General features: G+C 49.0%; 8 protein-coding genes across 8 annotated transcripts; 2 read left to right on the top strand and 6 right to left on the bottom strand.

Annotated features, from left to right (window-relative positions):
• Positions 1-256: 256 nt before the first annotated feature.
• On the bottom strand, positions 257-1,350 carry Pdw03_1116 (Rhomboid protein; the record flags this gene model as incomplete). The annotated part of the gene is made up of 6 exons (XM_014679361.2): positions 257-474; positions 524-645; positions 696-761; positions 816-897; positions 958-1,095; positions 1,158-1,350. 6 exons carry the CDS (start codon positions 1,348-1,350, stop codon positions 257-259), a joined length of 819 nt encoding a protein of 272 aa, XP_014534847.2.
• A 180-nt stretch (positions 1,351-1,530) lies between these two features.
• On the bottom strand, positions 1,531-2,952 carry Pdw03_1115 (Dienelactone hydrolase family protein; the record flags this gene model as incomplete). Its single annotated transcript, XM_014679360.2, has 6 exons — positions 1,531-1,545; positions 1,624-1,639; positions 1,994-2,192; positions 2,260-2,377; positions 2,460-2,788; positions 2,865-2,952. 6 exons carry the CDS (start codon positions 2,950-2,952, stop codon positions 1,531-1,533), a joined length of 765 nt encoding a protein of 254 aa, XP_014534846.2.
• Positions 2,953-3,746: 794 nt separating this feature from the next.
• On the bottom strand, positions 3,747-5,715 carry Pdw03_1114 (Integral membrane protein; the record flags this gene model as incomplete). Its single annotated transcript, XM_014679359.1, has 4 exons — positions 3,747-3,920; positions 3,987-4,358; positions 4,418-5,370; positions 5,445-5,715. The coding sequence occupies 4 exons, from the start codon at positions 5,713-5,715 to the stop codon at positions 3,747-3,749; spliced, it is 1,770 nt and encodes a 589-aa protein (XP_014534845.1).
• Positions 5,716-7,805: 2,090 nt separating this feature from the next.
• Pdw03_1113 (uncharacterized protein) lies at positions 7,806-8,749 on the top strand (the record flags this gene model as incomplete). Its single annotated transcript, XM_066099807.1, has 7 exons — positions 7,806-7,830; positions 7,902-7,926; positions 8,089-8,196; positions 8,262-8,322; positions 8,384-8,420; positions 8,648-8,660; positions 8,719-8,749. 7 exons carry the CDS (start codon positions 7,806-7,808, stop codon positions 8,747-8,749), a joined length of 300 nt encoding a protein of 99 aa, XP_065957534.1.
• Positions 8,750-11,700: 2,951 nt separating this feature from the next.
• Positions 11,701-13,517, bottom strand: Pdw03_1112 (Peptidase C19, ubiquitin carboxyl-terminal hydrolase 2; the record flags this gene model as incomplete). The annotated part of the gene is made up of 7 exons (XM_014679358.2): positions 11,701-11,820; positions 11,887-12,096; positions 12,153-12,581; positions 12,631-12,956; positions 13,015-13,122; positions 13,176-13,412; positions 13,466-13,517. The coding sequence occupies 7 exons, from the start codon at positions 13,515-13,517 to the stop codon at positions 11,701-11,703; spliced, it is 1,482 nt and encodes a 493-aa protein (XP_014534844.2).
• Positions 13,518-13,731: 214 nt separating this feature from the next.
• On the bottom strand, positions 13,732-15,243 carry Pdw03_1111 (DASH complex, subunit Dam1; the record flags this gene model as incomplete). The annotated part of the gene is made up of 6 exons (XM_014679357.2): positions 13,732-13,765; positions 13,829-13,910; positions 14,424-14,611; positions 14,683-14,734; positions 14,802-14,853; positions 14,932-15,243. 6 exons carry the CDS (start codon positions 15,241-15,243, stop codon positions 13,732-13,734), a joined length of 720 nt encoding a protein of 239 aa, XP_014534843.2.
• Positions 15,244-15,647: 404 nt separating this feature from the next.
• Pdw03_1110 (Cellular retinaldehyde binding/alpha-tocopherol transport) lies at positions 15,648-17,451 on the top strand (the record flags this gene model as incomplete). The annotated part of the gene is made up of 4 exons (XM_014679356.1): positions 15,648-16,676; positions 16,725-16,766; positions 16,817-16,916; positions 16,976-17,451. 4 exons carry the CDS (start codon positions 15,648-15,650, stop codon positions 17,449-17,451), a joined length of 1,647 nt encoding a protein of 548 aa, XP_014534842.1.
• A 345-nt stretch (positions 17,452-17,796) lies between these two features.
• Pdw03_1109 (Histidine triad (HIT) protein) lies at positions 17,797-18,787 on the bottom strand (the record flags this gene model as incomplete). Its single annotated transcript, XM_014679355.1, has 6 exons — positions 17,797-17,904; positions 17,981-17,995; positions 18,055-18,147; positions 18,333-18,401; positions 18,568-18,650; positions 18,748-18,787. 6 exons carry the CDS (start codon positions 18,785-18,787, stop codon positions 17,797-17,799), a joined length of 408 nt encoding a protein of 135 aa, XP_014534841.1.
• Positions 18,788-19,046: the final 259 nt, after the last annotated feature.

Here is a 19,046-nt window from a genome sequence, read left to right as displayed (position 1 = left end):
AGCTGTTAAACGAGCGGAATGATTGGACTGAACTGTAGTCTTTCAAGCAACAGTGGAGATCGAGAGTTCCGTTGCTTGCGCGCGGAGAAGTGGGATTTACGTCAACCGAAAAAGACCAACAGTGCAAATTAAAGGTGAGTATGCACACGCTATGCTATTATCCAATGTCCCCTCGAGTCTGCAACAATAAAAAAAAAACTATAGTGGAAAATATACATTAAAAGTTGAGAAATGAAGAATGCGTCAAAGTCCGGAATCATGCTCCAAGGCGCTGGGTAGATCCCAAGTAACTCATGGGTGTTTGGTTGCCATTGGCGCCAGCGGGGTTAGTGGTTGGAAGAACTCCATAGCGACCGTAGGTCTTTTGGTCGACGGAGACATAATGGGGTAGGCGTCCCAGGAGGTTCAGCTTGCCCTCGATCCAGCGGAGGACCTTCTCAGGGGGCACAAACACCTTGAGATATCCGAGGCCGACTAAAGACAATTAGCAGTGAAACAAGAGGAGTCAAAGAAGGGAACTCACGGAGATACCCGACAAGAATCGCACAGAGATGACCGAGGAAGCTCACGTTCGAGATGAGGATAGATACAACGACACATCCGAACAAGGGTGAGGTCCAGGTGGGAATCTTGTACGGGCCAAGACTGAAGGGCGTTAGTAAGATTGAAGTAATGAGTTCCCAAGTGAATCATACCTGAAGTTGGGGTGAGACTTGTAGGTCTTAATGGCTTCCGAACCGAGAAGCAGGAAAGCCCAGATACTGAATTGCAGGTCAGTTACCGAGAGACATTGAAACTGGTGACCAAAAGCTTACCTTGCACCGACCACCGAAGTATTTCTGTGTAGAACAAACTTCTCAACCAAGATGTAGAGTCCAGCAGGGACAGTTGAAAGAGCTAAATCATTCAACATTAGTCAACATGGCCACAAGTGTTGCGTTTTAGCACAGCACTCACGTCCAATGAACAGCGCAATAGCAGTCAAAGTGCCATGCTCGGCCTCAAAACGCTCCAGCAGCGGTGTAACCGCCACAGCATTGAAGAAAGCATGGAAGAAGCCAGTGTGGATGATGGGATAAGTGTTGAGTCGGTACACTAGTAACACCCCCAAGTCAGCATGCGTCCGATATGCTCTTCTCACAGGGAATCAAACATACTAGTGCCCAGGTTAATCTCCTCCGGAATTAAAGCACCCCATTGCACAACGCTCCAAATTGTTTGGAATTCAAGCAGCCAGAAGGCGAGAATCACTAGCAGCACCAGTCGGGTGAACAGCGGTAAACGGAGGAGGTAGGTTCGTATCCGACCCGGATTGAAAGGCAACGGAGGTAAAGCGGCGGGAGTCGCCATAGTTGGTGATTGATGAGACTTCGTTGACTGTCACTCTCAGATAAATATAGTGACGAAACCACTCAGGGCGGCCGGAGTAGGGTTGGGCTGAGTCGGGATGCACCGCGACTCTGAAGGAGAGGATGCGCGGTCGGAGCCGTCAAGAAGAGTTGACACGGTACTCAAGGATCAGCCGGTAGATTAAACAATTAATGACTGGAAAGAAAAGATCAATCGTTAGATTCTGTTTCCCTCGCTGGTCGAACTGCTGGGCCGGTCCCAGGGATAACTCACAAGGCGCACGTGATTCCTGACGGGAATCAAAAACAAGAAAATAGCAAGTCCTAACTAGAAACAAAAAGCTAGAAACAAAAAGAACTTTGAATTTCAAGATCCAGAACAACTTAAATGGAACATCAAACTCGAACGGAGGTCGAGGGAGACATGCGGACCATTAAGGCGACTTGTTCGCGAAATTACGCCCGGCGATAAAGACCAACCACGCAACCGTCAACTTCTGGGCCCTGGGGGGACAGTGGCGATGATCAATTTATCTCGATTTACTCCGCATTCGCTGCTACAGTGGTTTCTTCATCAGAGAGGACAGCATGCTGTTGATCACTCTTTTGCTATTCATATATGCAGAGTCCTCCAATTAATTTACAGGTGCTGGTTAAACCAGGCGATGGCCTGGCAGAATGCCTGCTCCTTGGCCCACTTCTGCTTGGGGTCGCTCAGATCAGCGCGCACAGCGAAACCGTGATTGACACCGCTGAATAGGTTGATCTGCCACGGCAGGGCAGTCTTGATGAGAATATCCTCAGACTCATGACGAAGCTGGGTAGTGAAGATCGAGTCGACCTCTGACACACGCCAAATTAGCCTTTGATGCTGCTTTTTCAAACGGGTGTCTATCCAACATTAACTTACCAGCAGCAGCGATAGAAAAGGGGCCCTTAATGGCGCTAAGCTCCTCGTGGGTGATGAACGAGGGGTGCGCAGTGAAACCAACATCAATCTGGCCGGGCTTGAGGTTACGGCAGACGTACTAAAGCAACATTGTTAGCATCAGGGCTTGCAGGGTATCTTTTTGGAGTTTGGATCTTTAGATCCAGACTACAAGTACATACCTTACCGCCGAAGCAGTATCCAACAGCGCCGATCTTCTTGACGCCGAGAGTCTCACGAGCGTACTTGATTGTCGACTCAACAACGGGCTCCACGTTCGAAGCCTGGTGGTTGGGAAGCCATGCAGGCAGATCGACCTTGCCAGATTCCATGGCGCTGAGACTGATCTGGTCACCCTGGAACAGATCTGGAATGAGAGTCAGGTAGCCATTGTTGGCGAACTCGTCAGCGAGGAGCTGAGCGTTGATGTAGATGCCGAAGATATCGGCCAGGAACACAATGGCCTTCTCGGGGGTCTTGTTATCTTTAGGGTAGACGATATAGGTGTTGACTGGAGAGTCGTTTGGTTACCACTGATGGTTCTGCGGGGCTTCAGGTGGCTGGAATTCAGGATTTTCGCATCTTACCTCCGTTGATATTTTTGATCTCGCCAACGGGAGCGCCTTCATGCTTGAAACCGGAGGCACAGCAGGCAGCGGGAGGGTTGGAAGCCATTTTGCAGTGAGGGGTATATTGGAATGAAGTTTTTTTTCCAAGTTGGTGTCGACTTGAGGGTCCGACTGCTTATAAATGTGAAATCGGATGTGTACATCATTTTCGGACCTGCTCCTTTTGACTTACCTCCGGGTAAGGCTGATCTCATTTGATAACATTTCCTTCCAATCAGACAGGTTCTTCAATTTCGTAATTGTCTTCTGACCCCACTTAACCCTGAAGCTCTTACACTTTTGACTCCGACTCCGTAGACCCCTCACTAATCTGTTCTCGGCCTTGGAATGACCCTCCAGAACTAGCACTCACTGGTCTTTGCAGTGACTTTGGATGTCGCGTTTGAATGAAAATAGGGCCTCTGCCCATCTACAATGATATCGCAGGAGGGGGGTTACACTGCTTCAAAGGGTGCTTGGCAGTCGGCACACAAGAGGCTCGGGAATAAGCTGCTAGTCCCGTGAATCGACCCCCAACCTGGTCGAATGTGGTTTGAAAGAGTAGTAGTTGCATTCATAAGAACATCTGTACTGCATATATCATTTGGGAGACTGGGATATCCAGTAATCAATCCCACCAACCATTAATACCACATTAGTCCATTCATTATCGAACGTCACAAAAGATCATATCCGAGGGCTTCCAAGGAATCTGTCCATCCCGGGGTATCTTTCTCTGCAGGGAATATTATGTCGCATGAAGAATTCATAATGAAAAAAAAGGACTCCGTATATTCCAGCATGAAACAAAAACCTCAGAATTGTAAAGGGGGGTATCAAAGGAAACAGGTCGTGAATTTTTCACTTGAAGCGGAAGTCTGGCCGTGAGCGCTGGGCGCGCTTCACAGCCCAGGCCTTGATGGCAATCATTAAGATTTCATAAGCCATGATAAAAGCACTGAAGCCCAGTCCGACAGTGAAGGTGAACATTGCGTCCAGTTTGTAGTACTCCATCGCTTGAACCACATTGCGGGTCTGGATCAACATTAGTCATGCGCTTGGGGCGACGTACAAACGCTTGTAAATGTATTGGGCACTTACACTCATCATGAAAATCAGCCCTCCTGAAATCAAGCAGAATGCAGCAATGATCTCGGTCGGAGGACGAGCCGGGAGGTACGAAGTCGGTGGCTTGAGGTACAACATAACATAGGTCATCCCGCGCGCCAGCGCAAATCCAACCAACATGTTACCCCACTGCTTGTGGACCATAGAAGATGTCATACTATCTTGGTGGTGCGACCCCATCATCATGCCAAGCAACATGATGACTAGGGCTGGCATGGGGTTCAATGAAACACCCTGCGACCTCGGGGGCGTCCAGGCTTCATCCGAGGTAGCATGAGCAGGGGGTTGGAGGATGGTGGTGTTGACCCAGTCCCGGATACAAGTAGATTCGAACAGTATACCGGCCTGTTTTGAGGTTAGCAAGATTCCTCTCAAGAGCCCCAAACAAGGAGACGAAATCATACCAGACCGCCGCCGAAGAACAGCACGGAAATCGAGACGTGTTCGAGATCTGTAGCAGACCATGCCTTGCCCGTACCGGAGAGGTGCTCGAGAAAAACATTTGAGGCGCCATATAGGAAGATGACGAAGGACTCTGTAGCTTCACCCGAGGGAACTTTGGCTTTCCAACCAACAATCGACGCAGAGGGCTTCTTATTCCAGGCCCAACCCAAATCTGCCCAGCAGCCAACATAGCGTCCAAGTGTCAGGATACCGTACCAGAAAAAGATGCCACCCTTGATGAAGTGTGCAAGCCCATTGAAGATCTCACGACTCCGCATGATACCCCCGTACGTCACAGCCCCAGTTGCAATGGCCACAAATCCGAATGGCAGAATGACACGGTCAACGATGTTATACACCACATTCAGAACGTGGAGAACCCGGCCGGGAATTAGACCAGGGACGGTCTTGGACAGGAAGCGACCTACGCCCGTGCGATGAATCCAGCCGCGTTGAGGGGGAGTCCTTGCGGGCAGTTCGTCGGGCTTTTCGAATCCATCGTATTCAGTCGGCGACCCACAAGACGATCCAGGGCTATGGATAGACGAGTTACTCTCTGTGCCCTGGCCACTATCGCGAGACCAGCGATGCTCGCGCATGGCGTCGGTGAGACAAACCCGCTCATGGTCATGGTCGTCAGTCGGGACAGCGAAGAACGCAGCGTGCTCATATGAGGGCGCAGTAGAATTCGACTCGCCGCGGCCAGCGTAGGCAAAGAGCAAAGCCAGGATGACCTGAGCGGTGACAATGCACGTCGCGACCCAACCCAATTTGTGGTGTACATTGTTCTCGTAGAGGTCTGGGGTCTGGCTGTTGTAGACAGCCCCAAGCAGGACACCGAGAACGTTGAAGGCCAGAAAGAGGAACTGAGACGGAAGCGCAAGCCATGAGCGTGCAATGCTCAGCATAACGGCTTTTCGAGATATTAGTTTCTGCTCGTTCACGTTTTCTTCGCATACAGAGCACAACGACACGGGAGTCACTTACCGACCGGAAGAACAAAGCACCATCCTAGAACCATGAGGATAATGTGAGCTATGATGGTGCTAGAGTGCTTGCTATACGCAAAATAGCTCATCGGTCCATTGGTGTGATTCTGCATCACAGTGGTTGTAGGTTGCGGGGTAGCGGTGCCCGCATTCATATCCATTTCCATGTCCATTGATTCATCGTCACCATGTGGAAGCGCGGTCGCAAGGGATGCGAGAAACAGAGTAAAAGTTGCCGCCAATGCGACCCGAGTTATTTTAGGCCGCATCGGAAGAAAAAAATTGGTTATACTGTAGAAATAATAGTCTGTTGGGCTGTGTGTGCAAGATTGCAAGTGGTCGTGAGAAATAGAGCTCCAACCAGTTGAGGTCGAAGCTCTATCGAATCGTGACGTAGCGAACCTGTCAAAATGGTCTGGGCCCGTATTTATCCTTGTTTTCTATACTCCTTCAAGTCTAGACGGGACTACTTGGAAGGGTTTGACGAACTAGATGGTTCGATTATTTGTAGTTGGAAGATCAAAGCTGTAGGGCTGAAGTATGAGATTTCGGGTGGGAATGCTGTATATAAAGTCCAGGCGGGGCAAGGAATGAAGCACCGGGGCACTGCCAATAAGGCTAATTAGAAAAAAAAACCCCCCCCAAAAATGTAAAAAGTGAAAAAGGAGCTCGCCGGTGCCGATTTTCATTGCTTTTCGAGAATTTCCCGAAATGGGAAAAAAAGTGCGTGGAAGAACTAGGGACCCTCTGGGCTGATATGCCCAATTTGGGTTTAACTTGTCTCTGTTTTACCTACATGTAAGTTGATGTGATTAAGATTCTTCCTGTGAAATTTTTCAGATTTTACGAATTAGAGGTATCACGAAATCAAGAGGATTATGGAATATGAAGTCCGAGTTCTTGACATGTCTTCCCCCAAAGATTTAGCTCTTCCTGTCACTCGGGTGTCTCGGGAGCCTCTTCGAAGTGTGGATTCTAGTGACTTCACGAGTTCAGGTTAGGAACTATGACTACATGGAACCCCAAAAATGGGAGCATTTGCCATTCGAAGTCCTGTACGGAGTACTACGTATCTAGACCTGCATTTGATGCCATACGCATATATTGGTGTGCGGTGTGTGGAGGACGGAGTACAGAGATATAAATGCCTGGGCCAATGACGTAGTCGATCGTTACCTTATTTGGGCGGTGACTGGCCTGATCTTCTCAGCAGCCTTTTCTGACCCCGTCGATGTATAGAATACAACGTCATGGAGAATAGGACGACCATGATAATATGCCAGCCCGACTTGGCTTCCAGACTATTTCAGGTTGACTTCCAGCTTGATTACAAGGTACCAGTCTAGCGCCGTTGCAGTTGAAGCAGATGATCATCAGAGGAATCTGTTCCTCCAATCACCGAGAGCCAACATACTTGTGTATGTACTTCCTTCCTTGTCGGGTGCTTCCATACTCCAGAATCCCTGTCTCGGCCTCCCTCACTTGGATTTCCGAGCTGCTTTTGTGGCCTAGTCTCGTCGTAGTGGGGATGGTATAGCATGATAGAAACTGAATGCCGGACTCTCACCCGAATATACGAAAACAGGGCAGTAGGCATCAAAATCAAGCGGAAATCCGGCATCTTGCTTTATTACCCAAAGAGGGGAGACTGAGGTAGTTGCCTCTAGTAGCTCGCTTGTCTCCGTGATGATCCGAATGCAAAACTCCGATACACAAAATCGGCACCTATCATGACATAGTAGAACATCACCATGTTGGGAAAGACTGCTCGATCCACGCCACTAATACGTATCAACATGTACCCGATGCATATATCGTCATGTGGCCCAACAACGCTGGTCCAAGTATGTACGGAGTCCAAATTGACATACGAACATCCCTCGCCAAGCGCCCCGCTGTACTCCGTTCTCCATACTTCGTGCACCAGTCCACTATACTATACTCCGTACGAAGGACCACGAACGCCTTCTAATCTACAGATGCGCCACAATAACCCATCTCCTCCCAGTAGCAAAGTGATATATGAGCACCTGGCCACTGATCAAAGTCAGAGCCAAGGCCAAGGCCGAGCCCGTGCACGATCTTGGCGATTGGTGAATCAGCATCCGTGAGCATCCGGTGGGACTTGAAAAAAGGCTGAAATCTTATGTCCACGCACCTGCACGTCCCTCTGTTGAATGAGCTGCGTTAAATAATTGGTAATCAGTCGAGATGAGTTCTATGCCGGAAATGCAAACTCCGCCTTACTTCCGAGCTCCGAGTCCACTAGCAAGTCCATCCACCCTTGCGAAGTGGAGTTTACGTCTCCGTCCTCCTCGTGTTTGACCAGGACATGAGCTATGAGCTATCCATGTGACTCATGCTTGTTCATCTGGTAAAACCAGGTAACCTTATACTGCTGCTCTATGAGTCTGACTCGGGAGCGTGATTGGGGTCTAACGCTGTGGTTTTCTAGATACCATCCATGGCGGCTGTACCCGGTTATGATCAGATGGTGTGACCTGGCGCCACACTGCATGCCTAGGATTTTCATTCATGTCGAATTCAATAGCTCTTACTCTAAATGTTGCATACGAATTCTGACCGCTTGTGAACCCAATCCAAGTACCCTTAGCTCTTGGAATGCAAACCTCACAACATAGACCTTTGCTCCTGGACGATCCAAGGAATTCTTCAAGCTTTCACCGATATCAAACATTGGATGTGCACACCTCCAAAAAGAAATTGATTGCCAAGTTGAGAAAGCCCTGGTGAGTACACGGAAGTTCGGCACAACTGCTATCCGCACCCCAGCTCTAATCTAGCTGTTCCCCAGGGGTCATGATTTAAAAACGGCGACCAATGAGCATGATATGAACAGTACCTCTAGATCCCGTGTGAGCAGCTCAGGTGTAGGACTGGGGCACGGACTCGAATATGGTCTAACGTTCAAAGTAGTCAGGGATTATTGACCAAGAGCACTCTCAAGCTAAAAGTACAGCCGCTAAACCGCATTTTATACACAAGGTCGGGTAGCGTTCCCGGAGTCTTGGTCCTCCGTACTTTGATACCACATGCTCACCCTGTTGAAATCAAGCTCTTACGAACATATCAGCTTCATTGATCAAAGTGCAGATCCTGTTGCCTAAAATTGATTGTCTTGGCGCTATGTAGTGCCTTACAACACATGTGCCACCGAGGCCCCATGACGTGCTTAACAAGCCGAGGGAACAAGGTATTTCCAGTCCGCCGACATAGAAGCCGCTACGAAGCACTCGCGGACTTATGGACAGTTGGTGCACCTCGAGAGGCTCACCCAGCTAGAACATCAAAAAGCTACACAAAATCCAGGGACAGGGAGAGACGAGCGAAAGCACGCCCATTCGCATCCAGATCACCAGCAAGTTGTACGGCAAGCCGGAGCAGAGATGATTCCCAGAGAAAAAATCCCGTCATTGAAATTGTTAAGAAAAAAACCAGGATGAGGGAAATGACATAAATCCTCGTTTCTCAAGACACTCCATGCAACAACCCCAAATCCTCCCCTCGGAGCCAAGATCTAATGTGATTCGCAATCCCGAAACACCGGACACGCAGGCCCGATGTCTATTCTTCCATTCACAAAAACATCAAAGACGCCATTTTTGAGCTCGTCTGAAACATTGCTCCACTGGACGCTACCGTAGTCGAGCTGGGTGCGTAGATGGATTTCGTGGATGCGAACGGTTCGAGAGGAGGGAGTCAATTTTTTTGCTCGCTTAGCGGTACTGTAGGTTGAGAAACTTGCGGTTAGTGTTGTGATTTCTGCAGTGTGAATGTGTGGCAGTGGTGGTTGTGGTGGCAGATTTGTCGATTGTCGATTGGATTTTTGATGTCGGAGAATGTGGTTGTGTGGTGTATCAATGGGGATCGGAAAGGACTGTCGAGCGAGAAATTGAAAACGAACCTTGGTGAAACCGATGTCGGCGGACTTCTCACGGAAGCACTGACGGCAGATATCCATCTAAAAACCATCCGTATTAGCCACACAAGTCCATTTCACGTCACACTTTGCAATATGCATTATGCTCGAGGGATCGGTTTCTCCTTACGCCGTACTTGCGGATCAGACCGGCGCGGTGGGAGCAGACACGGCTGAAGGCGCACAACTATTAGCAAGCCCGTTCCTTTTGTGTTGATCTTCAATTCCATCCAGGCCTCCTCCAAGTTTCTTTCTCAGTGTCGACTGGATCGTTCATCGGGGGATTTTAGTAGGGTAAACACACCATTGGCGGGAGCCCTTGCCGTACCTATCGAAATGATGGTTAGCCTGGTCGTTCTTTTTTTTGATCTAGTGCCTGGTGTGTGTGCGTCGTGCGGTTTCGACTTACTTGCGGGGCCGGCTGTACCAAACGCTCTCGTGAGTCATCTTGAGGTTTTAAAGGCGAGACCTGGGAGTTGACGGGGTTGTTGACGGGACGAGGGTCGCTGGCGTTGGGCGTTAAGAACGGAGACAAGAGTTAGGGTTGGAATTTGCGTTGTGTGCTGCCCCAATGGGGAATAGGGCACGGGCCAACTCGCTTGAGTTGCGCTAGCTTTTTTGGTGGATCATGTGACTTCCGGGCGATCACCACGTCTCGGTGCCTCAGGCTACGTCTCCTACTTCAAATACTTTCAAGGCTATGTCTATACCCGACTTCTCTGCTTGAAGGTTGCCATTGACAGATTGTCTGGCTCAAATCAGAATGATCTCACAGTAAAATCCAAATTTGCGAAGAATTGGGGCTGTTATTGCCAATCCAATGTTACCACCTGTCGTGGCCGGTGATGTGCACAAAGTCCCCAATTCATGCGACAGCAAGATCACATTGGCCTCTTTTGAATACACGTGCCCGATTAATATGGTCAATTATTAGCAGCTATCATATACAACCAAAAAGACTCTCCTGCTCTTGGCACGGAGTCCTTCTGTCGATTTCTCCCTCCGTTCCCAAAGATCGGTGGGTGTCTTCTTCCCCACAGTCATGGAACAGCTGGCCCAGACCATATATGATAGCCGATCATTCTAATTCACTGATACCTTGCAGGTTGGGGTAACCTTGTTTTGAGACATATGCCTCGGTTGTCAATGGTGATTTAGCTAGCCTTGGTCGTGTGCAGAGAATAAAAACTCCTTCACATCCCCTCATCTCTTGTCACCTTGCAAGTTCAAATCTTCTGAGGCAGAACCTCAGGATTTCTATATTTCTTTCTCCAATATCTTCAATAAATTTCACCCCCCCGTTTCCACCAGCCAACTGCTCTCGATAAAACCCCCCAAGCAAACATTGAGGGCATACAATTTAGCCATGCCATCCAAATATCCGAAGTGAGCTGGAACTTGATGGTTAGGTTGACTAGCTACTGCGAAATGAGGTTCTGCAAATTCATGCTCGGAATCAGGAGCAACAAGTATGCTCGGTCGGTGCAATGGTCAGCTGATCCTTGATGGTGATACCTGGTATCGGGATAAGCGCGGCTCTGGTGTCTTCTCATCGGGCCGAGTGTGGATGTCCAAAGAAACATGGGGTTGAAAAGGCCATGAATTATCAGTTCATAAAGAAATCGAAGGGTGTCTTTCCATGTGACCAAGTTGACTGTTTACTTGCCATATTTCAGTTGTCTGCTCGCAGCTGGAAATAGAATCCTTCTACTTTCATCTTTGAATATCAACATTCGGTATGACGAAAGGATACTAGAGCCACTCCTTATACTGACCTCAAGTCTTGTCTTCATTCAGTCGAAATTCAACGCACTTCACTCGCCTTTTTATGTCTCTGGTCTTGTCTTTGGGCACTACCGGCTTTGTTACGCCATTCTCAAACACTACCTGCTCATTTTATTCTAGAGAACGTTGATTGGAGGCCACAAGTAGTCTGCCTTGGGGTGTAATTCGATTGTGATAGAGGGAGTAAAGCGATTGACTGACGTGGTCTTCAAGCTATTCGAACTGGTAGAATTTGTGGTTATCAGCTTCAATCGCAGCATTGAAGAAACCGCGCTAGAAGCTGAAAGAAATGTACACAAATTAAAGTGTGTCCCCACTAACCAAGATTAGCTGATATCCCGTGGGTCTCTCAAGGCTCCGAAGGTCCTCTGCTAGCTTAGCCTACAAAGATACTTCAGTCCAAGTCTATAAAAGTACAGCGTAGTGCAGAGTACTAGTACATGCGAAGGAACCCAAGTGACTACCGATGTATGAAACTTATTAATTGTATTGAAAGCCTATCAGGTGGTCTGTTCTGTGCAGAAGGGATCTACTTTTTCCTCTTGTCGGTTCGGACATGACGGGCGCTGTAGAATAGGAGATAGGCATCCTGGCGGAGGACTTCTGCCACACCAGCGATGGTGACCTTGTTGTCATCCGTCAGGACCCACTATTAAGGCAACTCATCAGCAAAGAACAGACACAGAGGGGACAAATGCTATTTGATAGAACAAACCTTGTCGTTGTCAATACGGGAGTAGGCATAGTAATGTCCAGAATCCATTGTTCCTTGGTGGACAATGACGGTGGACAGGTCGTACATATAATTCGACATATCGACGGGAATGGTGTCCTTTCTGACAGTGTACGGCAGCATGTTCACAGACAAAGGGAAGTCGATATGACCGTTCATTTTCTCAGATGAGTTGGAAGAGTGTTCATAACGCTATACGAATGTGAGCAAAGAGTCTAATTTCAAGGCAGTCAGCAAGTCAAACGAACCTTCAGCTGCATGCAGAGCATGACGGGGAGTTTGCGGATCTGCAAACGCTTCGAAGCCCGCTGGGGAGTGTTACCACACTTCTCACAGTGGTAAGCAGCGTCGGCGTGGAGATCTTCAGCGGCAGTGAAGCTGTCCAGACAGCCGAGGAGGGTTCCAGTAGTAGAAGAAGTAGAGCGACCGAGCTTGCGCTTCTTGTGCTGAAGCTGGACATCGAGACTCAGATCAGCTATGGGATCGTGGGTGTTTGTGGTTTGGCCGCATTTGTGGCACATGACGCTACTGCGCAGTTCGCCGTAGAACATCTGATGGAAGAAGCAGTTACATGGCTTGTCGTAGCTCTCCACGTGTCCGGGGGTGGATGAGTGTAGTTCATTCACGAGGAATTGGAAGTATTCGTGGGCGTCTTGCTGGCGGTATCCACGCATTTCCTGTAGACTAGTTAGCCGGTTCGGTTGTTTGAGTTGGACCTCAGCGTACCTTTGATTTCTGCCAACCATGGTGAAGAAGCACGGCCGCGGAGACTGCTTCGGTCTTATCGGCGCTGTTGAATTCCATAAAAACTTCAGCTGTCGCGCAGGCAAGACAGTCCTTGATTCTGCATGTGTGGACATCATGTCCACCTCCAAGGAAATAGGCAGTGAGGCTAGGGTCATGCAGCAGGGCCTGCAAGATAGAAGATTGGTAGCATGTTTGGCCCATGTTCCAGACACCACGAGCGCCGCGGATAGTGCATGGGTTCTTGTGGGCATTGTTCTTGACATAGACCTCAGAGGCCGAGTCTTCGGCCCAAATGGATCGCCCATCTACCAGATGTTAATATTTGTTCGTGAATTGGATTTGTTGGAATTGCACGAGACTCACCAATGGCTTCAAACTTGCCAGAAGGGCCACGAAGTCTGTCCAAAGTGTGGTCATATATGAAATCGACACACTTCTCACAGAAGACAAAGCGGTTGCGAGACTCAAGATCTGCCATTGTGTGAGTATGAAACAGCTTGATCAGTCAGAATCCATTGGCTTACAAAATGCATGCCCAGTCGCTGCAGTATGTTCTGCACGCTTCGATCCCAGGCATATTTCTGTGCAACTCAAGCAGTGATACTTCGGCTTGAGGGACTCCACCGTTCGGAGACCGGTAGTTGGAACAGCTACCGTATCTGTCTTTGAGAACGGAGCTAGCAATTTGTATTGTCTGCAGAATTCCTCTCTGAACTGGCCAGCAGTCTTCTCGTCCTTGGAGAGAATAGCCGCAAGATGTACTAGCGGGAGGTCAGCTGGGCATGAATGGGTCACGGCAATTGCCAATTCTTACCACAGCCAAAAGCTGCTTCAGAAAGAAGCTGGACAGAATCGAGGGTTGCCATAGTGAGCGACATGAGTATGGTTGGGAAGAGAGAGAAAGAGATGAGGTGGAAGGGAGAAAGTTAGGGTTATTCAGAAGCACGACACAAAAAAAGGTAGTAAAAACACGTTTAAAGAAGTTCCAGACTTCTACCCACGTGGAGACAAGAAGAGGAAGTTGAAAGAGAGAATTCAAGGGAGAGAGAAAGGCTGGTAATAAAGAGACCAGGTACAGCCTCAAGGACTCCTCCCGAATAGGGCCAGCATTGCACTGTATAATCAACAGACATCAATGACATGATCGATCAGAGAGTAACCGAGCAATAGAACTTACGAAGGCAAGTGAATAGGGACAATAGCAGACGAACAGAAGGAAGCTATACAGTCCACAGAGGGTTGCGAATGACCTGATTCGACTTCACAACCAAAGTTCAGATAATAGGACCTTATTCAACGACAATATGTATAAAGATAAGGTCTATTATCCACCGAATGGGGTCAAGCTTCCCTGTGGATTTTCAAAAGTAGTCGTGGGGAGGTTGATTTGCCATCGGGCGGTGGTTTTTCGTCTGACCCCGATTTACCGCCGGATAAGAGATCGGACGGCTTCAATGGCAGAAGGCAGAAGCAGGCCATTGTTTTTTTGTTTTTTTTTTTTTTGGTGTTGAGATATCTTCATTAAGTATTTAAGTCTATAGGGTTTGATTTTCATTTTTGATCACCTCTGATAGTGTAGTTATAATTTCATTCAATGGTCATTCCTAGGGAATCATGGAGACAGATGCGCTAGCCCACTGCCGGTGAAAGCTATGGGTAAAGGCCCAGCTCTGATACCGATAGTCAGGCATGCAACATGAGATGCTTGCCCATAATCCGGTCATTTTATGGACCCAGACATCCGGCTTTTTAACGAGTCCCAGTCCCCCTACCCCGAGGGAGTGCGCTGGGACGAGCACCGCGCGCAGTGCCTCGTGTGGTATACCGGCTGGTTGCTGCACCACGAGCAATGCCACGAGAAGATACCCGTGAGCCCGCAGCATACTTGGACGTAAGTCTAGAGGAGGTTGTGGTGGTGGTGGTGCTCGGGGGATTCTCAACAAAAGTCGTATCCGTAGTCCTGTAACTCAAGAGCTCATTAGTTCAAGTGTTCGGTTACGTCGGATTTGTCGCATCACTCTCAATACTCACATAAATGTCATCTCGCCTTCATCAATCGGTCGTGTTGGTTCTGATTCCGCTTCTGGATAGCTGTTAGCGAATCCGATTCACCACACTTAAGTAGCTCCCACGGAGAACCCTCGACATACCCTTTTGTTCTTCATCCTGCTTAGCCTTTTTGAACGAGTCTGGAATCGGAGCCTAAATTGGACGAATCAGCAACCCTGTCGCACACTATCACCACTGCCTCCACTGTCGGCGATGCGTCTGCTATCATACCTCTGGGAAGTCCACACAGAACGCATTCATATTCAATCCGTAGAGGAAACTGGCAAAGCTCTCACTGAAGCGCGTCAGGCTCTCGTGCATCAGCTGCAAGTGCATGAAGTTGGCCTCGAGATCTGCCATCGAATCAGCCAGCTCGGCGAACTGCGGCTCCAAAGCATTGATGGCGGGTTGTGTGTATCCTGCATTTCCAATACTATTCCCATATCCGTGGGCCTCCCGTAATGAAGATCGCGAGCTGGGACGTAGAGGGGTTGTGGGCCTGGATGAAGGTCTCGGGCGCGAGGATGATCGAGGTGCGTCCATATCTATGATATGGTTGAGAATGAGATCGGAGTTTTGACGAGATAGTGTGCCAACGATAATAGGAGTTTACTGCTAAACAGTAGGTTGTCCGAGTGATGTTGAGTGGGTTGTGATTGGGATTGTTGATCTCCCCGAAAATCTCGCACGCGATACTTTTGTCCTTGCAACGTTGAGATGAGAACTGGAGTGTCTAGTACGTTCATAACAGATGGACTCGAAGTAAATAGAAACTTGATACCTTACATTTCTTTAATCTTTCAAACTACAAAACCCATTTTAGGATATGATCTTCCCCGCACCATCATATTCTTGGTTTCGCTGTCACATTTTCTCCCCTCCTTCCTCCCAGAGTTAAGACCTAGTACTCACTCAGATCACCCATATCTTTTGAATTTATACTGCTTATGCGTGGTATAATCCTACGTCGTCTCCATCCTTCAACCAAGTACCCTGTCGCTCGGTATCCATTCGCGCGACCATTCTCCACACACTCAGAACCACAGAAAGCTTCATCCTTTTGGACCCTTACATTTACACTCGCTGTCGTTGGAGGAGGCGCTTGGATCCAGGAGAAATACTTCAATTCCAAAGACATAATCACTTCGCAGCCCAATTTCCCTCAAAAACCCTCCCTCGGAGGACTCGATATCCTCGCGACGATGCCTGCCGAACCTGCCCCCGGAGCACTCGGGAACCTCACTCCCGAGCAAGAAATCAAGCTGAAGGAATTCTGGGTTCTTGCACTCAAAGTATTCGGCCTCACACTCGAAGGACTTGAAACCCCCCCGTCCACCGCCTCCAGCGATGCCGCAACACCCACCCCAATCCAGGAAAAGAGGAAGTCCAAGAGTCGATGGGGAATCTGGAGCCGTACCGACAACGAAGACACGAAGAGCGGTTCCAGTAGTGGTGTCGCTTCCAGTGTATCTTCCATCAGTGTCATCGACAGCGACGACAAATACGGCCAGTCCAAGGAGTTCAAACAGGCGCTGGAGGACATGAAGCCCGAGGAGATCCGGACAGCGTTCTGGAGCATGGTGAAGGGCGATAATCCAGACTCGTTGCTTCTACGATTCCTGCGTGCGCGCAAGTGGGACACTAAGAAGGCGCTTGTTATGTTGATTTCCACGATGCGCTGGCGACTGCTGGAAATGCATGTCGATGACGATATCATGTTCAACGGCGAGGCGTCGGCTGTGAAGATGTCGCAGGGCTCTGATCCCAAGGAAAAGAAGAAGGGTAATGACTTCCTCGCGCAGATGCGTATGGGTAAGAGTTTCCTACACGGCCTTGACCGCGGTGGTCGGCCCATCTGCGTTGTTCGTGTACGCCTGCACAAGGCTGGCGATCAGGACAATGAAGGGTTGGAGCGGTTCACTGTTTATACCATTGAGACTGCACGTTTATTGCTTGTGCCTCCGATCGAGACTGCGGTAAGTACTCTAGTGCGAGGATTGTGTCTCGGTAATTGACTCTTGCAGACTATCATCTTTGACATGACGGACTTCGGGATGGCCAACATGGTAAGCTTTTCGTCTCAACGTCGTCCACGCTATATACCAATATCTCCCAGGACTACACCCCCGTGAAATTCATGATCAAGTGCTTTGAAGCCAACTATCCCGAGTGTCTCGGAGCAGTGCTCATCCACAAGGCCCCTTGGGTATTCTCAAGTCTGTCTCCCAGATCCCAGTCTCCCGTACGAAACTTCCCCGTTCTAACGATAAACCAGGCATCTGGACCGTGATCAAGGGCTGGCTCGACCCAGTCGTCGCCTCGAAGATCCACTTCACAAAGAACCGCCAGGATCTCGAAAAATACATCCACCCCAGTCAAATCATGAAGGAGCTCGAAGGCGATGAAGACTGGGAATACAAATACGTCGAGGTCTCGGAGGACGAGAACCCCAAGATGGCCGACAAGGAGACCCGAGAGACCTTGATGGCCGAGCGCCAAAAGCTCGCCAAGGAGATCCAGGATACCACCGTTGAGTGGATCTGCGCCAGCTCCAAGAAGGAGACTGGCGCTGCCTCTGTTGCCGAGGAGAAGCGGAAGGACTTGATTGAGCAGCTGCGTACGCATTACTGGGTTCTTGACCCATATGTCCGTGCTCGCTCGCTCTACGACAGAGTCAATGTCGTTCAGAGCGACGGGACGATTAACTTCTATCCTGTCCCGAAGAAGGAGGCAGAGAGCACGTCGGCATGAGCCGAGCAGGGTACATGATTTGGGCGGTGCTTCTAATGTTGGTTTTTATGCTTACCTGCTAGATCCTTAGAGTCTTGATTTTGCATGTTTGTAGCATACAGACTTGGTTCCTGTTAACTAGAGGAGATATGACTATTTTGACGTCCATTCAACGGCATGAAAATCCGAGTAATTCCAGCCGACTGCCTACTTCAGAGCTGCTGGCAACTCCATCTGATCTAATTCACATTACGCTTCTTCGTTCGATCGAAGAACGTGTACGGTTTACAGCTATGCTCTAAATCAGCAACCAATTGGAAATAACTCGGGTTTTCTTGTTATCGAATTGGCTACAACCAAAGCCGTTTACATTTTCGACTTGATCTCCTCGTGAAGAGCCTTGAGCTTGGCCATATCCCCCTCCTGGCAAGGCCAGCCAATAGTCAGACCCTCCTTCTCGTTGGGCTTGGGGATCTATAGTCTTGTTAGTGTAAGTTCCGAAGACAGTTCCTAGCATCGAGCCACATCTTCGAAAGATAATAGAGCATACCATGTGGAAGTGGACCTATTCGAGAATACAGGTTAGCACCATCACACCTAAAAGAAAAATCCTCTGAAACCCACATGGTCAACGACTTGGTGCGCAATGCGTCCATTGTTCTGCAGGATATTGAAATCCTCGGCGCCGCTGGCCTTGGCAATCCTCTTCGCGACGGGCTGTGAGCGTACATCTTGGTTAGCTACGTCCCTGTTCGCCAATCCAGTTCCGGGTCTCGGAGGGACCTTGTGGAATCGCCTCCAAGGTCCTCGTAGAGATGTCATCGATTTCAATCAGAGATTGAAAACATTAACCTTCCTCCTCACCCTCTTCGTCGTCCGGGGTTGTTCTCTCCTCGACTTACCAAGATCTCGAGCAGGTCCTCGTCGGGGATATCGGTCAGCTTTACGCCGTGGAACTTGGGAATGACAAGCTGTGCATGTTGTCAGTTTGGTTTTCTTTTTTTGAAATTTTTTTTTCGTCTAGTCTCGTTTGGTCTCAATTGCTGGCTGAGGCTATCGCCGTGGTAGGGATGACTTCACTGGCACCCACAAGGAACACGCCGGATGCGGGGAAGAATCGTAGGGAATAATACGCACCGCATGGCCACGGCTCAGTGGCTGGATATCGATGAAAGCGAGGACCTTTTCGCTCTCAAAGAGTTTCATCGAAGGGATCTCTCCTACGGCCACCCAGGTATTGTCAGTCAACCCATGTTATGACGTGGCAAACTGAATCTTGAGAGATGTCTAGTTAGATAGTGTAAATCGTTGACATACCCTTGATGATCTTGCAGAAGATACAGGCAGCAGATGACATTTTGTAAAGCTCTAAAGGTCTGGTTAGATGATCTCGCAGTGAAGCTCAATTACGTCCAGATCCAAATCCAGATCCAAAATAATATGCGTCCCCAAAAATAATAAATCGATAGGCAAGTTTCGAACACCGGCCGTTCCGTGTTCCGGCAGCCGAAAACAGTAGGAGGGTACTATATAAGTCAATTGGCAGAGACACACCCGAGGAGTGGGACAAGTTAGTGCAGAACCCATTTCTTGCCTTTTACCAGAGATGGCCGTGA

This window comes from Penicillium digitatum, chromosome 4, assembly GCF_016767815.1.
Source record: "Penicillium digitatum chromosome 4, complete sequence".
NCBI lineage: Eukaryota > Fungi > Ascomycota > Eurotiomycetes > Eurotiales > Aspergillaceae > Penicillium > Penicillium digitatum.
The sequence above is the reverse complement of the archived record's forward strand: the minus strand, read 5'-3'. Positions and strand labels throughout refer to the sequence as shown.